This window comes from Nilaparvata lugens, chromosome 4 (assembly GCF_014356525.2).
Source record: "Nilaparvata lugens isolate BPH chromosome 4, ASM1435652v1, whole genome shotgun sequence".
Classification (NCBI taxonomy): Eukaryota; Metazoa; Arthropoda; class Insecta; order Hemiptera; family Delphacidae; genus Nilaparvata; species Nilaparvata lugens.
This window is the reverse complement of record NC_052507.1, coordinates 52,293,293-52,311,693: the sequence shown is the minus strand read 5'-3', so window position 1 is coordinate 52,311,693 and position 18,401 is coordinate 52,293,293. Positions and strand designations below refer to the sequence as shown.

The 18,401-nt window shown below is 33.5% G+C and overlaps 1 protein-coding gene across 3 annotated transcripts in view; it reads left to right on the top strand.

The window, feature by feature from the left end:
- The window catches only part of LOC111063073 (SAFB-like transcription modulator), a 60,184-nt gene that overhangs the window by 26,573 nt on the left and 15,210 nt on the right, over positions 1–18,401 (top strand). For 2 of the 3 annotated variants that reach the window (XM_039425794.1, XM_039425799.1), the window contains exons 9-12: positions 3,386–3,535; positions 4,078–4,213; positions 6,910–7,154; positions 15,768–16,042. In XM_039425794.1, the coding sequence (XP_039281728.1) occupies positions 3,386–3,535; positions 4,078–4,213; positions 6,910–7,154; positions 15,768–16,042 (806 nt within the window). The remainder of the gene's footprint in view (positions 1–3,385; positions 3,536–4,077; positions 4,214–6,909; positions 7,155–15,767; positions 16,043–18,401) is intronic. The other variant, XM_039425798.1, reaches the window with a different exon arrangement.

Below are 18,401 nucleotides of genomic sequence, written 5' to 3'. Positions count from 1 at the left end.
CAGCTTGAAATAATCTGACTTAGCCTTTTTCATTGTATTATTCAGTACATTTCGATACGCTATATAATCCTCTTTCAATTATATATTAAACGGTTGTTTACTGAGTTTTCTATACATATTATCTCTCTTATAGATTCAACTAAACTCTTAGTAATCCATTTTTTCAACGGTTTCATTTTGTGGAAAATTTTGAAAATGAAAGAATGCTTATAGTACTACTTATATTACTAATGATATAGTAAGTCAACCTGTTAATGAATGTGTCAACCAGGGAATCAATATCATCAGCACCGCTGTAAATATCTTCCCATGTTTCATTCTTTAGGTCGGAAATGATACTGGACAAATTAATTTCAGTGACATTACTTATAGGACTGGGTTTTTTCTTTGCTTGGCTTTATTAATGTGTAGAGAAGTAGAATAATGATCGGTTATGGATGTTTTTAGTATTGCACCAACAACCTCACCATCATTGACAGTATCTTGTTTCAAAAATACAATTATGATCTATACAATTATGTAATATTGTAGGTTTATTTATGTAGGATTTATATCCATTTAAATGCATAACACTTAGATATTCATTTGTGAGATTGGTATTATCTAAAATATTCAAGTTCATATCACCAATGATTACAACATTACGTTGATTTTTTAGAGATTTCAAATGATTATCCAGACTATTTATGAAGTTATTTATAGATAATGAAGGAGAACGGTACAAAGCGATCACTGTGAGGTCATAACCATCAATATTGCAACTGATACTCAGAGGATTCACATTATCAATCATAAGTTCCTTTAAATTAAAAACTACCGATTCATTTATAAAAACACACATACCATCACTTCTTGAGAATTTAGATGCAGCATTAACATTATTATAGCCTGGTAAATTAAAATCAAATTCAGAATCGTCACAAATCCAAGATTCAGTTGAAACGATTAAGTCAAATTTTATTTGGCTATACTTAGATAATAAACGAATTGATCAAAATTTTCTTAATACTTCTAATGTTCATAAGAATTATATTTATTCAGTTATTACTATCTTGCAGAGAAAAACTAAAAAAAAATCATCAACTTCAAGTGTTTCATAAATGTCCTCAGACAAATCATGATCCTGATTCGGCATAGTAAATCAATAACCAACATTAACCAGATGAAAAATCAATGTTTGCTATCTATCTAGATGGTTTCAAGGTCCATTGCACTTCTTACCGGTATCGACTTCCTACCTTCTTCCTTCCTCACGAAAATTTTTCCGTCTCTAACCCAAACGAACTGATAGCCTTTCTGAATCGCTAGTTTTCGCGTTTCCCTGAACAATTCCATTGTAGAGGGGGGGGGCAGATACTGATAAGCACACACTCGACCATCAGCCAAAGATCGATTCACCATCTTAGTTGAAATACGTGGATCTCCAACATCGCGACTCGCAGCCTGTTTGAAATGGTTCAACCAGTCTTCTTTATCTTGTCTGCGGACGAATTTGAAAACAATGGGCTTGATCTGATCCTTTCCCCTTGATGGTAATCTGTGCGCGGCACTGAGGCCCTACGAATCAATTGGATTCTTGATAGCAGATGATATTTTATTGAAAACTTCAAACATCGATTCATTATTTGATTCTGGAACGCCGGTAACAATTACATTCTCTCTATGAGTATAGCCTTGCATATCGGACAGTTCACTTTTCAACTTCAAATTTTCATTTTTCAACGAGTCCACGTCTTTCTTCAAAGATTTGATTTCCTCCTTGCAACTGACAAGTTCGTTTTTAAACGAATCGAACTCATCAGACATGAATTCTATAGAGACTTTCATAGAATAAAAATCCTCTTTGAAAGTAGGAGACAGTTCAGCACATATAATTTCTCTCACGACATGAGAAATAGCCTGTGAATCCAATTGAGAAAGCGATTGTCTGTTATCAGCAGCCGTTGCCCTAGAGCCATCCTCGCCGGCAGTAGACAATGACTGCACGGTTGACACAGACGCAGCAGTAGACGATGACTGTACTGCCGCTGACGCAGCGATAGCCGACGATGCGTCCGACCCTGTTTTACAAGCTATGCACTTCCACTTGGCCTTATTTTCAATGGACATTTTTCGAAAATTAGACTCTTTCATTAACTGACACAAAAAATGGCATTTTGTGTTACACGAGTTACATAATAAAAAGTCTTGTTTAGGAGCATCCTAATCACACTTCAAACACAACATAGTTAACCGGTAAACAAAAATATATCGTAACAACAAAGGGAGCACACAAACAATCTATGCTTACTCCACGACGTCTCGAGGCGAACTGAATTTCAATATTTAAATTTTCGACTGACAGTACAGTGAGTCAATCATTCTATCAGGGCTTGAATAATTTTGGAATTGTAATTAAATAAAAATGGAAAAGAATAATTTATGTAAAAATATCAACACCTTTATTCAAAGCCCATATTAACTGCAAGCGTATTGATATTGCCGATACAGCATTGATAAAACTGTAGATATTTATTTAGCACTTTGTCTCAAAAAACTGTTCTAGCTGAAAAATTAATAATCCATGCCACGTGTAGGCCTAAACATTGCATCAGGAAAACGAAGTTTCAAAACTATGTTTTTCTAAACAGATGTTTTTGAGATTTCTTTGATGCAGCTGTGTTTCACATTCACCATATTATTATACTGACTTTGTGAAAATGAAAATACCTATTAATTATCAAAACAATACTATTATTATATTAATAATAATAATAATATCATTAAAACTATTCATCAATTATCAAAACAATATTATTGAGGTTAAGTGGAATAAAGTAGAAAGCAATAATAGAACAGCTGTTGTTTTTTTTTTAATTTCTATCATATTTCTATCATTGGTGAAACCGCATGTCCCATAAATGATATTTGAACATTAATTATTATGAAAAATCCAGAAGGAAAATTAAAATTTGGGCTTCGAGGTGCATGAGATTGATAGTTTTAGAATCTATGTGCAAAATTTTGAGATCTAAATCATTCCCGTTTTTGCGGTATGCAATCCACAAGTTGACATGTTTTGATGCGAACAAACGAACAAACACAACCCTAATCTCTCTTATTATATAGATGACTAATTGAATTTAATAATAATTTTTTATGATAGTCAATTAGATTGCTACTGTGGGCAAGTAGTTTTGGTGACTTGATCTGAAAGTGATGAACTCCACTTCATTGAATTAACCATTCAATGAATTGAAATGTATGTCAATGATTCTCGATGATTCATTTTACTAGTATTATAATATTGTCTTTGATTGTGTTATTGTATTGGTTTTTGTGTGTGAAATGAATTATTTTGAATTGAGTGAATTGAATGAACAGCCTTATGCCTTCGTATTGTCAGGTTGTGAGTGCGAAAATAGTGACCAACACGAAAACTCCGGGACCCCGTTGCTACGGCTACGTGACGATGAGCTCAGCTGATGACGCCGAGCGCTGTGTACACAAGCTGCATCTCAGCGAACTTCACGGTAGACTCATCTCTGTTGAAAAGGTATCACATGGATCAAGCTAACAAATGAAACTGCCAATATTATTGCCTAAAACTTGTATTTATTAGTTTTGTTTAATAAATCCTCCAAATATTTCGGTTATTTCCAAATTTACATTTATTGCATTTATTGATACAATTTATTATAAATCATATTGCAATGACTGGGAGAGAGCAGCAGACTTAGCCCAAAACTGCTCTTCTTCCAAATTTTATGAACAGATATATTATGTATTCCCAAAAGATATAGGCTACATTTCACTTTCAAGAATTTTCAAGACCGATTTTCTGTCCAAAAACTAGAAACTAGTAATTACATTAAATTAATTTTATTAAGTTTAATAATAAATCTGTCAATAACAAGACATACGAATGCCGTCCTCATTTAGACATTTTTTCATCGGATTCAATTTTGAATTTGTGAACGACGAAACTAATTATGCTTAGAATTAGAAAGCTCATTATAGAATATTCAATGAATTAATTTTGCTTTTATCGTGCTAACAAGTATAGCATATTGAATGAGTTGGTTATGTGTTTATCAGGCTAAAGGGGAGACATCGTGGCCCACGAGGAAAGCTGAAACTAGTCGATCAGAAAGTTCAAAGAGAGATGAAAAGAGGTCGTCTTCAACATCCAAGAAAGAAGTCAAAGAAGAGAAGCTGTGCCCTCCTGGTACAGGTATTTAATTTTCCTAATTAGAATGTAGATCCCCATCCACTCCACATACTCATTATCCTGCCATTAGATTAAATTATTATTTTCAAAAGGACATTTGTCCTGAAATCGGAATACAAGTTATCAGTTGGCTTGCTAAGGTTACACTAATCAATGACTATTAAAAACATTTTACTCATTTCATGTTATCAAGTTTTTGAATTTGTATAACAAATTAAAATCGTAAAGAAAAATTGTTTTTGAGGAATGAGTGCTTGAAGTTCAGTTGAAAAAAATTAGTATACAAGTTTGTAGCGAAAAGATTCTTGAAATTTTTAGAATACGTTCTTTAAGGTATTGTTTATAGAATATCATGTGCCATTTGCATAATTTTAATGCAAACTATGCTTAACCTATACTTCAAACACAGAATCATATAACAAAAGCATTTTTTGTGAAAATATTTCACTCGAATTTTGTTACAAAATGAATGAAAACTCAACTTCGATGAAGGCTGTGCACCACGCTTTTGGAAACCTTTTTACTAGTAACATTTTTCAAAGTATTTCTTTTCGGATACTGTGTGCTTCCTGAATGGAACATATTTCTAAGGAAAAACGTTATTATTATTTCTACTTATTGCGATATGAGCGACTAAAGTTGAAATCTTGATAGAGATCCATTGCCGAATTGGGAGCAAATAAAGAATACATTCTCCAAGAATGTCTATCTCATGATTTATATTCAATTGCTCAGAATATCAATTGTAAGGAAATTTATTCAATTTTGATAAAACTACCGTATTTAAGTTATACATTTTTTCAAAATTGAATAAATTTCCCTAGAATTGATATTTTGAACAATCAAATATATCATGAGATGGACAATATCGTGGAGAATGTGTTCTCAAAATTGTATTTATTTATTTGCTCCCAATTTGGCAATGGATCTCCCCCATAATTTCAACTGTAGGCGCTAATTACGCAAAAAGTACTTTTTACTTTCCTTGCCCTATTACCATAGGTAATAGGTTTCCGAATTGCTAAAAGGTACTCCAATTTATAAATTTCTATACGTTTCAAGGTCCCCTGAGTCCAAATTTCAATTTTCCTTTTAGATTTTTCAGAATTAATGTGTCAAATTTCATCTATGCTACCGTACATGAAGTTCCATAGGCTACATTGTTGCAGCCCAAAGTGTGTTTTTTTATGAGTTATAATGCTGTTACAAGACTAACATTTTCGTAACGGTAAAACGCTAGCTTACGGAGCGATGGTTCCTCGGCTCGAATCCCGATGCTTCCCAATTTTTTTGTTCTTAATTTTTTCCTTCGAAACGTATTATTATCAATTATTTTTTGAAGGAATTTGTTTTCATTACAATTGAACTTGGATTTTATCAAATAATTATTTTTAATGTAAAATTTTTCCTTCAGTACAAATTAAATGGACATAGTCTTCATGCTGTAGGTCTATCATTGAATTTCATAAGAAAAACATGAATAGATCACAATAAAATAAGTAATAATTTATATTCTTCAGTTATAATGTACTATCAGACACGAATTCGCAGTGAAACTAGTATTTTAGGTATTTTGTTTGGAAATTGGGAAAACAAAAGGCTGCCTGATTCAAATTGAGGAGGATCTAATCGATACTAAAATTTATTTATGTATTGGAGAAATCAATATGATTCTGTGAGGTTTTCAAGTATTATGTCTTCTTCAGTTTTCTATACTATAATAAAGGAAAGAACTGGCTTATACACGTAAGGAATAGGGAATTATGTTTGACGCATCATCACGTCTGAAATATACTCAACTGATTAATTTGAAATTTTGCATAAATATTCTTAATTAACCGAGGATGGTTATTTATGCCTATTTTCAGTTCTTCAAGATTTCATTACGTCAAGTTTTCAATTTGTCATGTTTCCAGTTGTTGTATGGAAGCAGCTGAACATTTCTTTTAAAAGGGACATTAGATGATAGGTGTGATTGGGGATCCTATTCGAATAAAAATAACTGATTTTCTGTCGCATCAAAACCGCACCGATCTCTCAAACCGTTCAAAAGTTATTCTCATTCAAAGATACTGATAAATCATCCATCTATCCATCATCTTTACTATAATAATGGAAAGAGCTGGCTCATACACGTACGTGATGTAGGAAAATTATGTTTGACACATCATCACATCTGAACTACTGGACTGATTGATTTGAAATTTTGCATAAAGATTCTTCATTAACCGAGGATGGTTATAGGCCTATTTTAAAATTTCGAATTTTTTATTACGTCAAGTTTTCATTTTGCAGTTTTAAAAAAGACCCTTGCGAAGCACGGGTTACCTACTAGTTATGGTCATATTAATTGAATACAAATCATAGCAAGATTTGATGACATAGTCATCATACTATAGTGAGGTCCACGTTATAATGGCAGTGGATAAAGATAGAAGAATAGCGATGCCGATTCTCTGCATTAATTAATTATATTTCTACACTGTCAAAAACATAATTGGCATCGTTGTGGACCTAGAAAAGGATAGTACCACCGGCTATGTCGAATGATAGACAAGGATAGCAAAACCAAAGTTGATCAAATACTGTCATTATAACGTGGACCTCACTATACCTAGATACACTCAAATAGTACAAATCATAGCAAGAACTCGTTATGGTCATTGTGTCCATTCAAATGTTTTATTTTGAATTTGCAGAAGGCGATCAGGAGACGAACGAGGAGAAGAAGCAGAACGGTGGTGGAGGGGGTGATCAGCCGATCGCAGAGGGGGTGGAGAGAGATGCCGATCAGAAGAGAGAGAGAGATGACAGATCGGTGCACCGGTCGCGCGACAGCACTCGACGTGACAGAGAGCGACGTGGCGGCGACTCCAGCTCAAGACACAGTTCGGCGCATCGGCGACATTCGTCGCGCGAGATACTCAGCTTCTCCAAGATCAAGGTAATTCAATATTTCATATACAACTATAGCGTTTACTGAATACTACCTATATCAAATGGAAAATCTTTTCTGCCTTCAAACATCACAAAAAAATGAATAGAGCAACAAACTGGTCCGTATCACAGAGACAAGTAGTGTTTTTGAACGATATTAGTGTCACAGAGACAAGTATTTTTATAAATGGCAGTCTCATAGAAACAAGTTCCCACAGAGACAAGGTGAGTCTCACAGACACAGAGACAAGGTCAGTCTCACTGGAACAAGTAGTGTCACTGGAACAAGAAGAGGGGTAGGGTCCCATTCGAACAAGTGGAGTGTCACAGAGACAAGGTCAGTCTCACAGGAACAAGGTTGGTGTGGTGTGTTGCCTACACATGAAGATGGAGGCATTCCATTCCCTCTAATAAATTGGATGTCATCTGTTTTTTAATATATATATATATATATTATGGTGACATGAATAGAATAGAATGACTGCCTTTATTTTTCTTAGAGAGCGAAGTTAGGGCGCAGTCGACCCTCTCTTACACTCAACTCTCTATCAAGTATTATAACAATACAAAACAAAAATACAAATAATATGATTAAAAACAAACAATAGTTAAGCTATCTACTTATTTTAAAAAAATAACAAATTTTAAATTATTGAAAAGAAAGAGAAAAAAATGACTTTGAAAATAATACATAACAATGCTGAATGATAGTATTTTCTGATACTTCATCACTTTAGTAAAAAATAAGACACTACAGAATACAATACAGTAGGCCTACATAGCAACTGAAGTGTTTGCTATACATATCATTTCCTACTTATTATCACTATGTAAATCTCGAAGTGGATAAGTAAATTACATTATGATTTATTTAAATAGTAAAATAGAATCTTCCTTCAATCAACAAACAACGTGACAAACAACGCTCCTTCAATCCACGTGACATACATATATAAATATATAATTTACATAAGTAAATAATGTGGTGATATCATTTTCATGCCATCTTTAAACTTTTCTCCTGTGGGAGAAAAAATGATGGATTTAGTAGACTGTTTAGTGTATCCTAGACATTTAGATTCAAATCTACATAGCATTTGATTCCACTTTTCATCCAGGATATTTGTGGTTTCTTAAAATTTCGATTTATTGACCGAGCGAAGTGAGTTCCAAGATTCAAGTCGATGGCTTTGCATTTCTCTTTATGTTTATATGTTCCGCAATTACGGCGAAACGCAGCAATAGATTACCATGAAATTTGACAGGTATATTTATTTTTAAATTGTGCCTCGACGTATATACAAGGTTTTTTTTGGAAATTTTGCATCTTAAGGTTAATACAATAGGTAAAGTCTCCTTCGAACGCCAATATTACAGTAAAAATCAGAATAGAATCATCCATAATAATTCAGCTGTTGAGTGGATTTCTAATTGCATGCAATAAAGCATGCAATTAATAACGGAAAGAAAACATAGTATTTTCTCTCGACCTTTATCTGCTTTCAACTCGGGCTGACCTGTTGCCAGTGTGTTGAAGGAGATTAGCTTTTGATGTTAGCATATTTTTGATACACTAACCACAACAGCCATTAGCCGTTTTCACACCGATATCTTGCCGACACAACATACAAACAGGATTTACTCTTATGGACAGTATGAGACGAGGCTGTGTTTTATAACTGCGCGCGGTCTACTGTTCATAGAACTACTAGTCCAGGATTAAAATGTCGTTTTACCAAAATCATCAAATATTTAATAATTCAATACAATGATACATGTACAAATGTAAAGCTGACTAGCACCGAGGTAGAATCAATTTAATCTTAAATAATTTGAAATATATTTCAAGTTGTATATTCATTGAACACCTATTTTATCATTATGGGTTATCAGAACCTATTAGAATTATGTAGATTGCCTTTAATGAATAAATTTAGTTCCATGTAAATGTATTATTTCTACCAAACTCCAAAATAACTATTTCAATGTGACTTTTAATTGTTCAGTCAATATCAAATAATTTTGATACTGCAGTAACTTATACATAAGTGATATCAATGTAAGAAAGAACAGATTATATACTTCTAGATGAATGAAACAATATTGGAAAGATATTATCCAACGGTATTTGAATACACCCCTGACTGTTACTGTATGGGAGTACCACCAGTAATTTATAAGTTTTCAATTCGTCAAAAGAGTGGTTATAGATAAAATAGTGTATTCAACGTTTATAATCTTCTCCTATCTATATTTTTTCTTCTTATTATTCATCTTCTTCCTTCTTCTTCTTCTTCTTCTTCCTTCTTCTTCTCCTCCTGTCGTCTTCTTCTTCTTATTTTTCTTCTTCCTCTAGCTTTGTCCGGCAAGGACTGATTCGTTTTTGTATTATGGAGTCCCTTTTGTATAAGGTACCAAGAACAATAACAGGGATATTTCCAGGGCTCTAGAGAATAATGATACTAATTCCCTCTGTCCTTTTGCTAAGTTGAAACGTGTAGCAACGTGAGTTGAAATGTATAAGTTGACCTAAATTTTTGAAGGCTGATCTTCGAATTGATAAAATGATAGAAACATGATCACAAGCAAATCCCTAAGAACATAATGGAGATGGAGACTATTCCTTTTAACAGAATCATGCTTCCTCATCATTATCACCAACCTCAAATGATACGAGTCGATCCATTCGGCGTATTCACGCCGATCCATTTCATCTAGAAATACCATCATCTGAATATTATGGTGACAATGAAGTGTGTGCAGAAAATCTCACTGACACTGACTGTACAACTGTGAGATTAACTATTCTTAGTCAAGGACTCTAAAAGACTCTCTGTTGTGAGGCCGGGTGACATAATTATTCTCGAGTGACGTTTTCTTGTGAAAATTTATATTTTTCTCCCCTCACAGGTTTTTACCTTGAGCATTATTGTTCTAAAAAATTGTGTATCATTTTGTTCTTATATGTATGTAAATAATGTGTGTGTATGTTGAGCAATAAAAAATTTGAATAATCAAGATTGATATTCAGTTCTTCAAACTGAAAATAGATGCAGACGTGGATAACAAAAAAATTAGACATACAGTACTCCTCATATGCAGTTTCACAATTCTGTAGACAAAGTTAGAATAAATCAATAGAACAGTTAATTTAAATAGTGCCATGTACTATGAAAAAAAATCAAAATGGTACTGGCTCAGTAGAACAAGTAGAATAGCATAGTACTTTAAAAAGAACTCAGATATCCAGAGTTTCATTGACCGAGCGAAGTGAGGTCTAAGATTCAAGTCGACGGTTTTGCATTTCTCTTTATGTCCAAATATTTTTATGTTCCGCATTTACGGCGAAACGCGGCAATAGATTTCAATGGAATTTAACAGGTATGTTACTCTTTAAATTGCGCGTCAACGTATATATACAAGGTTTTATGAAATTTTTCGCATTTCAAGGATAAAACAAAAGGAAAAAGAGTCTCTTTCAAACGCCAGTATTACCGTGAAAATCAGACTATAGAATTATTCATCATAAATCAGCTGTCGAATGGATTATTAATTGCATGAAATGACGCATGCAATAATTATCCCAATGTTATTTGGTAAAAATCAGCTGTCGTGTGAACTATTGCAAGCGATGAGGCATTCAATATTGATAACTTGAAGTAGGTAGCTTGTTATTTTCTCCCGACCTTTCTCTGCTTTCAACTCGGTAAGTAGGTATTGCAACTCGGTATGATAGTAGTTGTTTACAACAAATTATTAGCATTCTAATTATAATAATTATATTTAATATTTAATATCAATAATTATAATAACAATAATTATTTCAAACAGCCATTAGTGGCTTAGACATCGATATTTCGCCGACACGTCATAACAGCACATAATTCACCCTGATGGAGGCTGTGGTTTTTAACTGCACGAGGTCTTCTGTTCACAGAACTACTAGTTATTTTTCCAACTGAATAGTTCAACAAATTCTATTGAGAGACATCAAAGGAAAATACAAGGTGCTGCATTGTGATAAAGTCACGTTCGGCAGACGCCAGTGTGTTTTTTCGATGAAAATGGAAAAATATGCATCAGAAGCTCTGGCATCCAATTATATAATATTTTACCTGATTTCATGAAGAGTATGAATGAACGCAACTTTAGATCTCATCGAAAGTTTTAAAGATAGATTTATCTAAAAGTGCTTTTTACTCAAAGGAAGAGTACATTCAACATTACTCCATATGAATGGTATTATGGTTTCTTTCCCTGTGTCTTGTGTATTTGTTACTGTGGGCTGTGTCTTTTTTGTTCGACCATTTAGATTTTTTGACAAGTTCCAGACCCCCCTGATTTAGGTGGGCAGTGAATGCTATTCAATATATCTATCTATCTATCTATGCATGTAACTGGTTCATGAATTTCAAACATGAAACACCATTATGTAATGCACTTACCAAATGCAGTCCCAAAATAAGCACTACCAAATGCACTCTCAACTGGACAGTTGGGTTAAGCAACTCGTTATTTAATAATAAGCCTACAGTTTAAGAGCCATCACTGATAAATACGTCACTTAGTATAAATACAGAAGAACAAAAATCATAAACCTTATCCCGGGCCACTTTCTCATTAATTCTAAATTCTCGTATATGTGTGTGATAAACGAAATTTGAATTTGAAATCACAACATTTTTTTTAAAAACATACAATTTTGAATTACGCGCTTATTCTACGAAAATAGAAACCCCTTTCTTAGCTGGCGTCTAGGAATAAGAAATATATTGACCGATAAATACAAACAATTTGGATGTAGATTAGGCGATTAGGCCTTGTCTAAAGAATTCAGCTTATAGTCTGTTATACAATAAATGAGCAATTCAATTCATAACATCTTAGTAGTCATCTTATAAATAGTGTAATCATTCATCAAATCAGTCTATCAAGTCATAATTATTATCATCACCCAGTACAATTGAATAAATTAAGTCATACATTGAAAAAAAAATTAACTATTTATAAACTTACAGCACTGAATATCACATTTTCAACAATTTGAAAATTAATTTACGGAATAATAAGCATTTTTATTCAGAATTAGATTTAGTGCGTTTTTTAATTTATTCAGAGGCAAGTTTCTTCTAATATAAGATGGTGGCAGATTATTGAACATGGAGTACACTAAAAAGGAATAAATTTCAAGCTCTTACTCAATCTGACATTAGGAGTTACAATACTCTAGTAGTCCAGATAACAGTAGACCTCACTGAACATCCTTTGCAATGTGGTAACGAGAATATTCAACCATCTACTAGGAATAAAGTCATTATTATAATATCAGGGCTTTTTTAAAATGTTTGCCAATGGCCCCACTAAGAAATCTGATCAGGCTGGTTGGAGACTTCCAATCAACCATACGATCACATTTCATTACATTGTTTTGCAGTAGTCGTCAATATACTATATCATAATGGAAAAATTAGAACTTTGATATGAAAGTAATGATCTCACTTCGTTACAAATAAAATCTATTGGTGTGCTAATCTAAATGTTGCACTACTTCAATCCTGTAAAAATGAATACCGGAATAATACTTATTCTGAATTGATGGAATCCCAAGTCCCATTGCGCTTATGATAATTTTAAATGTTACTTTATCAACTCAGTAAGTTCAGAAAGTTATTGCTCAGTTGAATCAGAGCTACGATTAAAAAGATGATTTGGGAATTATCAAGTGGCACTTTTAGTTTTTCACTAGGATTTTCATTTTGTAACATGTAGAGACGCTTGTAGAACAACAATCTGTTAAAATTTTTATGGGAAAGATTTCATGAGGAAAATGGAGTTTTTCATTGACATTATTATCCGTAACTCGGAACGCCATGATAAATCTTGGCATCTAAAGCTGCGTTTACACCAAAGTTATTAACAAAATGTTAATAACTTAATCCTCACAGATTATTATAGATTGAACGGCACTTGAAAAACACATAATTATGTTCATCATGTGTATGATAAGTTATGTTCAATCTAATAGAATATATAGAATCTATTGGTGTTAACGCAGCTCTACTCTGTGACTGCCTGAAGTTAATATTATATCAATTTGAATTTACAATTCGAGACCGCAGCTCGGAAAAAGAAGAGATGATTAGCTCATAATATCGGGTACCGAGCTTCGCTCAGGAGTACAAAAGCTTAAACAATTTATTACGAAAGAAGTAATTATAATTAAAAACCATTTTGGCCATGTGGTTTTTAAGAAGCGGTGATGAATAGGTCAGTGGTAGGCTATTTGGCTTTTATATATTTCATTTCATAAACATATTGATTATTCTTTCGGGTTAAAAGTCTAATATATACTTATTAGATATATTGGAATAGTTATCTTGGAGTTTGGTAGAAATATATTACATTTGCATAGAACTCAATTTATTTAAGTTATGTTCATAATTCTATCTATCTTCTATCTAATTCTAATAGGTTACCAACCCATCCCTATCTTATATGATAAACCTTTAATCATAATCATATACCTACAAGATTAAAAAACAGCAGACATTCAATTTACTAGAACAAATAATGGAGTGCCTTCAAGTTCAGATGTAGGCAACACGCCTAACTTCTTCCTACATTCGCTACCTTGTCTCTATGACACTGACCTTGCTTCTGTGAAACACCTTGTTCCAGTGGAAACTTGCTTCTGTGAGACTGCCATTTATAGCGTTACTACTTTGGAGGGAGACCTTGTCTCTATGAAACTGCTTGTCTCTGTGGGAACTTGTTCCTGTGAGACCGTCATTTATAGAAATACTTGCTCCTGTGAAACTTGTCTCTGTGACACTAATATGTTCAAAAACACTACTTGTCTCTTTGAGAACTTGTCTCTGTGAAACATCCCCCAACAAACGCATACAACAATATTGCGGATGATACCCACATGAGCGCTTTGCGTGGATAATAGGAAGTGCGAGGGTGAATTATTAGATGATCAAACAACCATGCCTTTTCAATGGGATTCGGCGGGATTCGAACCCGCGACCAGGTAGCACTAGCAGACATAGCTCTCGTCAACTTGGCTAACTGGCCGGCATCTGGGAACTACCTTCTTCTTTCTTAACCTGAACAACGAATTGTCTGAAACTGATCAAAAGTGCAGAATAATTGATGTGAGTTAGCAGGTCTTGTTCTGGATACTGTTATATTTTATTATAAGAAGTAATCAAATGAATTAATGGAAAAATAAATAAACAAATTGATACTCCATCATTGGAGGCTAAGCCTCGGGATGTTTTTCTTTATGCTTTATTTTGTTGTTTTCTTTTAATTTATTTGTTGCAGTGTTTTTCTGTAAGTATTGGAATTGATATTTGATTTTAATACAATCTCGCGGTTTCAGAATTATATAAGCAATTTCTTATTGATGCTGCCAGTTGAAATGCCTTATGTATGCAGATTATACAGAGTCTCCCACGGGAAACGGACGTTCCAAAATTAACTTAACTCTATTTCTTTCAATAAAAATTTGCAGAAACTAGTTTATTGAAATGAAAACGACATGTAAAACCACTCATTATTGAATGAATTTGAAATACTAGTTAACGTTGTTACATCATTCACTAGAGATTTATAATGGTGTAATCTTTCAACTCTTTTTCATTCAATAATAAGATCAATCAATCAATCAATCAAGTTGACAGGTTGCAGATCGGTATGCGAATAAAGTTGTTCAGGTATTGTAAATTAAAGAAGGAAAATAATTGAAAGAAATGAAGCGTGATGATACAAATCTCATTCACAACTGATGTAGCTACGAAAGTTGGTATGGCGAATGACTCATAGTCAGGGTTCTCATAATATTTTGCAGCTCATTGGATGAGATAGTTCTAAAAATCTCTTGCCGTGTAATCAAAGAGGATCATGCCACACCGAGTCAACTGCGGCGGCGGTAGTCTTTAGAAATCGCTCTGCAAGCAGTACTGAAACTACGCGATAGCGGACTCTGTGTGACCTGGTCCTATATGATATTTGAGATTTGAAAAATTTTCCACAGTGGTGAGCTTAGTGTTCCATGGCCTTTATTCTATCAACTTTGCTTTAATATCTATAGAACTTGATAGAAAAATTCACAAACATAAAACAATTCATAGCAATAAGCGGGGATCGAACCGACGAACTTTCTATCTAGAGCCAAGCTTTCTATCTCGAGACCACGACGTCATGCACATTATTGCTCTTCAATTGCGTTGAAATCCTCACATACCAAATAAACCTATGAATAATCATTATAATAGGATTAGAATTCGGAATTCATTTACTAAAAACATATTCCTTGAATCATCCTCTTTAAATTCAGAATCTCTAAGCAAACTTTCAATTGAATCAGTTCACAAGTTCAGATGTGATTTTGTGTCAAGCAAAATATATCTCTATCTCTCCTGTACTAAATCATTGTAGGATTGATTATGATGTAACTCAGAAAACTGTATCTCGATATTTAGATGAATTTGTGTAAAGACAATTTCGAGTCTTTTTGTGAAACGTTATTATTTATTATTGATAATATTATTATTATTACTATTTTTATTATCTTATTAATTTTGTTATTTTTGAAACGTGATGTGTTTTACAGGAAGAGAAAGAGAGGCTGCGATCGAGGGAGAGGACAAGAGAGTCGAGAGACGAGGAGCGCAGAAAGCGTATAGAGATGGAAAAACGAAATGAAATCGAACGCAAGCAGAAAAAAGAGGCTGAACGCCTCGAGAGAGAGCGTCTGCTGCTGCAAAGAGAAAGAGAGAAGATAGAACACGAGAGAGCTGAACTGTTGCGATTGGAACGCGAACGCCAGAAGTTGGAGAGAGAACGGCTGGTGCGAGAGAGAGAAGAGCTGAAGCGACAGCAGTTGAAGTAAGTTGGTTTCTGGTATTTGAATTTATTGCCGGGGAACTCAAAATCACAAATTGATGTAATATTCTATTGTCATTCAGTGTTTTGAAGCGTGATGGTGACTCAAAACAACATGATTGGGCCAATTCATCTGCGGTAGACATCTTCAGGTCCCGTCCTGTAATCCTTGTAATCAAGTGACTGCCATGAGTCACTCATTTTGTCAGTCTAGGTTTACTTGTCATTGCTATGTTGGGAAGCGTGCGTGTTATGAGTGGAGGGGGGAGTCGTGAGTGATGACCGGTGGTCTGTTCTGTCTTGAAAATGTTGATAAATAATAGTTGTTTCAATCGTATAAAGTTCTAGTCTTTCGTATACACTTTATCTGGAGACGAGGGTTGAAACAATATTATGCCACAAAGTCGAAACCATTAATTTTTATCCCGGAAGATGAAAATTTTCTGTGTATGTTGAAAGACTTTAGCCCAGTCAGTCAATAAAGGTTTTTTCTATCCGAAAATTAAATAAAAGCTGAATCTTTCAACATCGATAGAACCCTCCCAGAGGGTCATTCTCACAAAAGTCCCAAGAAATCCCCTTGGAGCTTTCCCCCCTAGCCACCCTCGAAGTTGAAAAATGTACCTGCATCACAGGAAAAGAATTATCTCAATAACCATTGATCGTGAAGAGTTCTATTATATGTCATTCGATTCCTTACATTATGGACTACAGTATTAGTTATATTAACTTTTTCAATAAATGAACAGTTTTCTTGATAAAATAATATACATATATGTAAAAATTTATGGGGTATGCGATTTGATTTTTTTGTTTTCTTCAATAATTAACTTCGAAGAAAGTAATTTTGAAGAAAAATGAGTACAATAATTATTAATGTAGCCACTTTCATTTCGAACCCATTGATGTATATTGTTATGTATTTGCGATTCGATTCGACGCCGTGGAAGGGGAAACAGCCAACGCGGTACGGCGCCGCTGACTCGCTTCGCCATAGTAAACAGTGAACAGGAAATCAATTATCTCTGTAACCATCAATCGAAAAAACATCTATCATATGTCATTAGATTCGTTTTATTATGGACTACAATATTAGTCGTACTGTATTCATTTTCTCGATAAAAAACGAACAGTTTCCTTGATAAATTGATATATGTAAAAAATTAAGGGGTTTTTCGATTTTGTTTTCTCCGATTAATTTCAAAGCAAGTAATTTTAATGAAAAATGAGTCAAATTCAAATAATTAATGTAGCCACTTTTATTGCAAATCCATCGATGTATATTTTTATTTATTCGCGATTCAATTTGACGCTGTGGAAGGGGAAACAGCCGACGCGGCTGACTCCCTTCACCATAGTAAACAGAATAGTACTGCTTTCTACATTGCATCTCATTTACACTATGGCGCTCGATACAATTAATTTTTTCTATTGTTTTGACATGCGCTCAATCTAGATTTTCACTTTTCAATGCTCTAAAAAAATATAATTTCCTTGATTTAACCACGCTGATGATAAAATCAGGATTTCGTTGTCTGCTCACAAAATTTATTATATTAATTTGAAGTGTTCCTTCTCAATATGATTCAGAGGTATCACAATTTGATAACTCTAGTTTTAGATATTGATGTTTTTCAATGAAGCTTGATGATATATTATGTGTCCGACTCCTTCATCTTATCCTTATTTTGTGAAAAATGAAGATTCAAAATCATTTCATAGCTTTTTTGTGTTTTTTCTTGTTTGATTATCTTTATAATGTTAACACTTGATAATGGAATGAATATCATCAGATCATGTGAACAAAGAATAACACTGTACTCCCCATAAGTTGAGAATTTTCAAGCTGAAAGTAGATTAATTTGTTGCTCATTCGGTTTAAATATTAACAAATGTTACCAAATATTACCAATATTATCACATACAGTAAGAACAAATTATTCTGAAGCTTTCTATTCTCACTGAAAATGAAGAGGCAATACCAAGCCAGAATTGCAGTTTTAGAATAAAGTACCTAGTTATTGTCTATAATAACAAAAAAGAATGTACAGTACCTATAATAAATATTACAAATAACAGAATTTTTACTAGAAATTCTGACAAAAAACTCAAATAGCAAACCCTCTAAATTTCTACATTTATTTATTATTTTATCAAGAAAACTGTTCATTTTATTGGAAAAATGAATGAAACTAATATTGTAGTCCATAATGTAACGAATCGAATGACGTATAATAGAGCTCTTTCCAATTAATGGTCACAGAGATAATTGATTTCCCGTGACTACCTGCATTTTTCATGTTTTTAAGGGTGCTGGGGGGAAAGCTCTAGGGGGATTTCTTGGGACTTTTGGGAGAATGGC